Consider the following 7,701-nt stretch of genomic DNA (forward strand, 5'->3'; position numbering starts at 1 on the left):
TGTGAGCAAGAGAGAGAACAAATGAAAATCCCCGTCAGTCTCCAGGACTGCAAACATGCACGGTGTGACCTGAAAATTCCTGTTAAAATGATCTGTCTAGAGGGCATCTCACTGAGGAGGCAAACAATAAAGGACAGTGGTTTCATGTAACCTTCATGCATCTGAGCCTGATAACCACCAAGGCTCCAGAAGAGCAGTAATGGCCATCTCAGTTAATTTAAGTTGTCTGGGAGGAGCAGGGGCTGAGCTCAGAAATGGATCTTTTTCCCAGTGTTTGGGCACTTTGGTGGGAAATGAAGATTTTTGAGGACAATGCTGCTGTTGATTTCAGCTGAGAAAAGGTGCCTGATGGTAGCAGAGTCTGGGTGTGCAGAGCCCACTCCATCCCTCTGGTGCTGTAAGTGAAATGTTATCAATACATAGTGATGGGGCTGTGTCACATTCTCTAACCAAGTAATGAGGTCTTCTCTATGGGAAACAGCCCAATCATTTAGATTTTGTAAAAAGAAAAGAGCTGCTTTATATAGTAGGCAGGGAAACAGCCTCTTTGGCTTTTCCACCCTTTGGTCCTTAGCAAGGTTGGGTCTATCCCTACTTTAGATGGCTCCTGGCCCCTTTGCCTGTGAGGTGCCTCTATGTGCTCCTGTCCTCCTGGGGCAATTGATGGTGGCTTGGAAGTGGCACCAAGGCAACAGGAGGAGTTGCTTTATGAGCTGCTGTGGTGCAGTGAGGAGCCTGGGTGGCAGCTCAGACACGATAACTAATGTTTTTGAAGACAAACATGACATGGAATGGGATCTCCCCCCTTCATAGACAAGTGGCTTCAGCCCTGCCTCTCCTTGAAGGGCAAATTAAAGAACACTGAAGTTCTGCTCTGCTTTCCCCTGACGTCCCTGTGGGGTGTCAGCCCTTCCTCTTTCTTGGCCAGCACCGGCACATTGCAGGTGGTCCCGTCGCACTTCCCGCAGCCTTCCCTCCTCTGCCGCCGTGCATCATTCATCTGCAGGAAACCCATATTGCCAAGGCACCGGCCCAACACGTGCCAGTTCCCTGGGAAAGCTATCAAAAAGAAGTAAAAAAAGAAAAAGCCCTTTCTGAAATTCCTTTTTGATTGGAGACAGGCTCCCAGCAATCCACCGTGCTGGTGGCACTGCCGGCGTGCGGCGGCATCAGGGAGCTCGCTCAGCCCACGCCGGCGTTGAAAGGCTCATAAATGTAATGAAGTCCCTTTGACACCTGCTCCTCTCCACACTTTAAGCAGGAGCGATTGGTCCACGGGGAACCAGGGCTTTAAAAATAGAAATTATAGTAATTGTCTGCTGTGTTATTGGGAAGATTGTAATAAACGTGGAGCACAACACGGCGGTGCCACGAGCTGAGCGCTGACAGGAGGCATAAATTGCTCTGGGTTTGGCTTTCTTTTCCTTTCTATTTTTTCCCTGCAATCTCCCACTCTAACAAATCACATAAATCATTTGTGTTAATGCTGCTTTTTGGGAGGGTGCCAGAGGGAGCGAGAGAGGCACTCAGGGAAATTTCATTCCTCCCCTTTGAGGTATTTTCAGCTGTGGTGCTCCTTTGGCTGGGGACCTCTGTCCCCTCTCCCTGCCTTCCTCCCCCCTTGTCCCCCTAAAACCTCTGGGAGTTGATAAGAGAGGCCCCAACCAAGCAGTGCATCCCTCGAGGGTGATGGGGGTGGGAACCCCCAGCCCCTCCTGCTGAGGACTGCAAGCAGCAGCCATCAAGCAAGAGTTTCAAGGCACACGTGGGGATGCAGTGGGATGTTTGGTTTCTGCATTGTCCCCGCTGCCAGCAGAGCTGCACGTGCTCTGTGTGTGTCCCTTCCTGCTGCTCAGCTCAGGGAGCTTGTGTCCCTTACCTGTCAGGGGTGTCAGAAGGTCAGCTGTGGAGCATCTTGTGTGAAGAGAGAGAAGGAAAACCAGCTCTTTGCTGGTCACTTCAACACCTTCACTGACCACTTTATTGAAACCCCACTTCTCTTATTCCGGCTGTGCCTTTCTGCCCTGCCATGGGGGTCCCGTGTTTTCGCTGCTCCCTCCTCCAGCACAGCCTGATTTCAAAGCTCCCCCCCGCCCAGAGGTGGCTGCACTTCAGCCTTCCACTAACTTGTGCCATATTGTGATGTTTAATTAATATCAGGCACTTTGAAGTCCCTGATGTTACTTATTCATGCCTGTATTCCCCACAGACCCTCCTGTTTGATGTCCACGTTACAGGAGTTATTTTGATGCAACCCTCTTTGTGTCAAATTTAAGCAGAAGAGAGGTTGCTCTTTAGGGCACTACCTGAGAAGTTGCCCTTCCCAGGCACAAGATCAGCTCAGCTGCATATTCAGAGATATTTTTTTTCCAGTATGTGCCAGCTGCTCACCTGGGTGCCTGCAGCACTTGCTGCGGTGCATTTACACCAGGGAAATCAGTTCTGCCCTTAACAAGTGATATCACTTGTAATAAAACATAACTGTTTTCCATCACATCTGGGTGTGTGTCCCTCTGTGGCACCCAACCAGCAGAGCCCTCGTTGTGTCCCAGGATGTGGAAATTAATTTAAAGTTCCTAAATTTGGGCACTGTGGGTTGAGTGCTAAAAACAGTGCAAGAAACACCTGCCTCAGAACCGGGGTAAAGCCTTCCCTGCTGCCCAGGTACATTCCCAGAGCAACAATCACACGTGAGATTGTCCTTTAACAATATTTTCCTGGTTTTCTTTCAACAACTGTCTTTTCTTTCCATTCCAGATGAGTTTAGACAATGATGATAAGAGAGCACGGACGCGATCGAAGTCTATCAGAGGTGAGCAGCTGGTTGTCCTGCAGCGTGGGGATGGCTGGACTTGGGCTCTCTGCACTTCCCTTGTATCAAATACACTTTGATTTTTCAGGTCCAGGCTCTTTAAGTTACCCTCACTGCCCTCCCTCCAACCCCCACCCAAATTTGTCCACAAACCTGGGCAACTCCCAACCACAAACCTTTACAGGTCCTCAGAGTATTTAACCCTCATCCCCTCAACCCAGGAGAGGGAAAAAAAAAGCAGCCCCTTTGCATGCTTTGCTTTAGGGGACTCACGTTTGCTGGAGCTTCAGATCAGCTCCCAGGGCTTTCATCATGCACACTCTGCCAGTGGCTTTGAAGTCTCACATCTGAGAGTGCCTGGCAGAAGTGGTTCATGCTGGAGAAGCAAATGGGGCCGATCCCAGCAGGGACGTGAGGACAAACTACTTGTTAATGCAAAGCTTGATTGCCAGTTCTTTTCCGACTGAAAACCAAACACGCGGGTGTTTCTTGGCGTGCTGGCTCTCTGAGAGAAGGTGAGGAGCTCTGGCACTCAGCACAGGGTGTTACCTCGGGTGGCCACCTGTGGTGGTGCCAGACCAGCCCCTCTGGTTTGGTCCCTTTTTGTGGCTGGGATGAATTGCAAAGGTGGCTGGAAGGGAGGGATGAATTGGGCTGGCTGAAAAAGGATGATGGCTTCAGGCACAACAGCTTTGCCCACACAGCTGTGCTTTGCCACCTTCTTTTGTCCTGACCCACCTTGTTCTTCCCAGCATCTGCATCTTTTTCAAAACAAAACCAAACCCAAATGCTGAATTGTGCTGAAGTGAGCTCGGGTATTTGGGTTTCACTGCTTTGTTGTGCATGCACAAAGGTACTTGCTTGGGTTGCTAATGAGAGTGCCTTGATTCTTTTTATTTTCTCACACCCTGCCTTCCTCATGCTCAAATCTAGGTTTCTTGATGTGAAAAAGGTAATTTATTGTGTGCACCCTGAGACTTGCCACTGCCTCCAGTTTGTTGAAGCCTGTGAGTCATCCCACTGGGAGCTGGATCCCAGAAAGCCCAATTAGCTCAAACAAATTGAGCAAACGTGTTATGGTTTTTAGCCCAGGCAAATTTAGACTTGTATTGTGGGTTTTTTTGCCTCCTGATTTTTTGGATTCCAGGCTGGATGTACGATTTCAGCCGTGATGTGAGGGGTGGGACATTCTCCTATTCACAAGTGGGGAATAATCCCAAAAAAACTTAAGAACTATTATTTACTCTACAAGCCAAGTAGCACATCCCTTACCATGTGCTTGAGCACAGGCAGGGGCTCCCACATGAGTCTGGTGTGGTAAGGGGAGGAGGAAAATGTTCCTGTGCCTGTTGACAGGTAAAGGGTAAATGTGGCCATTGCAGCAAAACACTAAACTGTGTAAAAAGTAATTGAGCAGCATATTCTAAAGGCAAACAAAGAGAAGAAGTCATGAGAAAATGGTCTTTACTTGAAAGTGGTTTATTTATTGGTGTATATATCAGTATAGATCCATTGAGTTTAAAGTTGTCATGTATTTAGAGCCAGTCAGTCCCTGGTGCTGCAAACATCACTCATGTGCTTGAAATTAAGGCCAGGCATGAGGATTTGCAAGGCAGGATGATGATTTCCTGCAGGCTGGAATGCAGCAAATGATGGCAGGATAGATTCACCTTTTCTTTCCCAAATGGGGTGCCCGAGGAGGCAATAGAAACCCAGCAGCAGGCAGAAGAGGGTCCCCCAGAGAAGGGGGATGTCTTGGGGGGCCGGGTACCCGTGTTGTGTTTTGACCTTGTGCTTGTTTCCATTGCTGCATCCTGCCCCTTTGCCCAGTGCCCACGGAGCTCATCGGCCAGGAGGTGAGGTAAGGACCCTGCTCCTCCTCGGTGGTGGGAGGGAGGGGAGCTCCTTTGGGACTGGCTCGGGCAAAGCTCTGCAGCTTTTTACATGCTTGGGAACCTGGGTGAGAGGGGCAAAGCCATGGGGATAATGGTGTGGAGGTCCTGCTAAGGGGGGGCTTATATTGGTAGGTACCTTGTTGTGTCCCAGTCTGCAGGGCACTGCTTAAGAGCACACATTGAAGGAACTACAAGAATTAAAGGGATGAAAAAATGAGCTCTGGAGGGGTCACATTAGATTGAAGACCTTCCAGCCATCCTCTGTTCCATCTTCAATCTAAACCCCAGCAAAGCCTGATGCCCACATTTTGTGTTGCAGGATCATTAGGGACAACATCCCTCTAACCAGTGTTTCTTTTCCATGTGTTTTCTGTCCTCTTGTTGCCTCTAACCAATGCAGTGTCACCTCACTTCTGGTGCCACATGCTCCTCCTTTGGCCCTATGGCCCCCGTTGTGTCACAGAAGTCCTGTTGTCACTCATTTAGCAGCACTGGCACGCCAACAGCAGCAGCCAAAGGAGCCAGAGCAAACCTCTGCAGCCCTGCAGAGCTTCTCATTATAAATAACAGCCTCCCCCACCTCTAAGCTCCCTTTAAACCTCTCACAAGGGCTTACACAAGAGGTAGGAGTCTTTAACCTGGACAGGCACTAATAGCAGGGGCTGCCTTTCCTAGCAGCCTCTGTCAGAGAGCTAAGTGTGTCAAAGAGTAATTGGACCTTAACCAACCCAATTTCAGAGCATTTCTGCTCCTCTGCCTTCCTGTTACTCTGCAGAGATGGGAGGAGCGAGCGGCAGGGACGACACTTCTCCAACTTTTATTGCTGAACACTTGAGTGGAGGTGGTAATTGGAGCAGGTGACATATAGAAGGGGCAGGACAGAGTGCTCCACAAAGCCATCTCTGCAGCTGTCACCTAATTGCCTGATTAACTGGACGATTAATCGACTAATTGGAAGCAGGGCATCGTCTGCATAACAATAAGAGGCCCTTTTGTCAAGCAGATGAAGGCTGCGGAGGAGGGGAGAGCAGGTCGGTGTGGTGGCTCTTGCAGGAGGGAGAGGAGCTTTAATAGACCCCCCAAGCCCCTTTTCCTTTTTGGGACTTCCGTCAAAATACATGAAACCTTCCTGGGGAAAGCAGGGATGGCCCAGATCCTGCCAAGCATCACCTCTGAGCTGCTGCTTTTAAAAGGGATTAAACTGACACACTAAAGCCAGAGACACCCCAAAGCACCACCTGCTTTGGGAAACCCTGATGCTGAACCACTCGGCCTTTTTGGACTTACTTTTTACTGCAAGCTTCATTTCACCAGAACAAAAATGGGGTAAGAGGAAATCAATGCAGGAAAGCTTATAAAATCCTCTAAGATCTGAATTAGGGCTGCTTTTGTTTCCCACTGAATGAGACCTTTCTCAGGCAAGTCACTGGTAACATAAACACTGCTCTGTCCTTGCTGTGCAGTCACTCTAAGTGTGGCTGGGGCTGCTCAGGACAGAGCAGCTCAGGACAACTAAAATTAAACAGACTTTCAGATCATCAGCAGAGGGAGCAGGGAAGGGGGGGAGCTCCCTCTTGCAGTTACACGTGTTATTAGCAGGACGAGATCTTCTTATAGGCAGCCCAGGAGCGTTTTGCTGGGGCTGCCCGGGGCTCAGGAGCCAGGAGCTGTTCCCCGGGCCCTGCTGCTGCAGGATGCTCAGCACCTGGGCTTGGAACCAGCCCACGGGCAAAGGGGACAGCAGGAAGGGGGCACTTTGCCTTGAAGGGGCCAGGAGGTGCAGCTCACACCCCCGGCCACGCATCTGCCCCCCCCCAGAAAGCTGTGTCCCCTCAGGGGACCTGCTGCCAGCACTTGCTCCCTCAGCACCAGCTTTGCTAAACTAAAGCTGCTCTCCCTGAAGGAAGGATTCCTACTCCCCTGACCGCTCAGTAGCCCTTTCCTGTCCCGGTTTTGAGCTGAATTATATTATTTGAACACAACGAGCTGACTTGTGCAGGGTGTTCTGGGGAGTTGAGCCATTAATAACCCACCGGTGCCCCCAGAGCTGCTGCATCCATTAGTGCACTCAGATCCTCCTCATCCTCTGCTTTCTGCAAGGGCTGAGCTTTCTGCTGAGAGCAGAAATTCTGAGTCTCTAAAGTCTGACTTGGCTCTTGGTGCTATTTCATGTTGTTCCGTGTCTCTTACTCCAAGAATGAGAGGCTGGGCAGGCTCCCCCGGGCTGGCAGTGCCTTCTCCCTTTGCACTGTCATCAAGAGATTTCATTAGTGCTTCCGACTTCCCAGGCTGAGGGTGATATGGTGCTAAATGAGGTTATTAATCCTACACGCCCCAACCCAGGAGCCAGGAGCTGTTCCCCGGGCCCTGCTGCTGCAGGATGCTCAGCACCTGGGCTTGGAACCAGCCCACGGGCAAAGGGGACAGCAGGAAGGGGGCACTTTGCCTTGAAGGGGCCAGGAGGTGCAGCTCACACCCCCGGCCACGCATCTGCCCCCCCCAGAAAGCTGTGTCCCCTCAGGGGACCTGCTGCCAGCACTTGCTCCCTCAGCACCAGCTTTGCTAAACTAAAGCTGCTCTCCCTGAAGGAAGGATTCCTACTCCCCTGACCGCTCAGTAGCCCTTTCCTGTCCCGGTTTTGAGCTGAATTATATTATTTGAACACAACGAGCTGACTTGTGCAGGGTGTTCTGGGGAGTTGAGCCATTAATAACCCACCGGTGCCCCCAGAGCTGCTGCATCCATTAGTGCACTCAGATCCTCCTCATCCTCTGCTTTCTGCAAGGGCTGAGCTTTCTGCTGAGAGCAGAAATTCTGAGTCTCTAAAGTCTGACTTGGCTCTTGGTGCTATTTCATGTTGTTCCGTGTCTCTTACTCCAAGAATGAGAGGCTGGGCAGGCCCCCCCGGGCTGGCAGTGCCTTCTCCCTTTGCACTGTCATCAAGAGATTTCATTAGTGCTTCCGACTTCCCAGGCTGAGGGTGATATGGTGCTA

General features: G+C 50.6%; 1 protein-coding gene across 1 annotated transcript in view; it reads left to right on the forward strand.

The window, feature by feature from the left end:
• Positions 1 to 2,757: 2,757 nt before the first annotated feature.
• Positions 2,758 to 7,701, forward strand: part of MYT1 (myelin transcription factor 1) — a 32,535-nt gene continuing 27,591 nt past the window's right edge. Inside the window, exons 1-2 of the mRNA XM_009998598.1 lie at positions 2,758 to 2,812; positions 4,643 to 4,673. Coding sequence (XP_009996900.1) covers positions 2,758 to 2,812; positions 4,643 to 4,673 — 86 coding nt within the window. The remainder of the gene's footprint in view (positions 2,813 to 4,642; positions 4,674 to 7,701) is intronic.

The sequence above is a fragment of the Chaetura pelagica genome, unplaced genomic scaffold (genome assembly GCF_000747805.2).
Source record: "Chaetura pelagica isolate M959 unplaced genomic scaffold, ChaPel_1.0 scaffold275, whole genome shotgun sequence".
NCBI lineage: Eukaryota > Metazoa > Chordata > Aves > Apodiformes > Apodidae > Chaetura > Chaetura pelagica.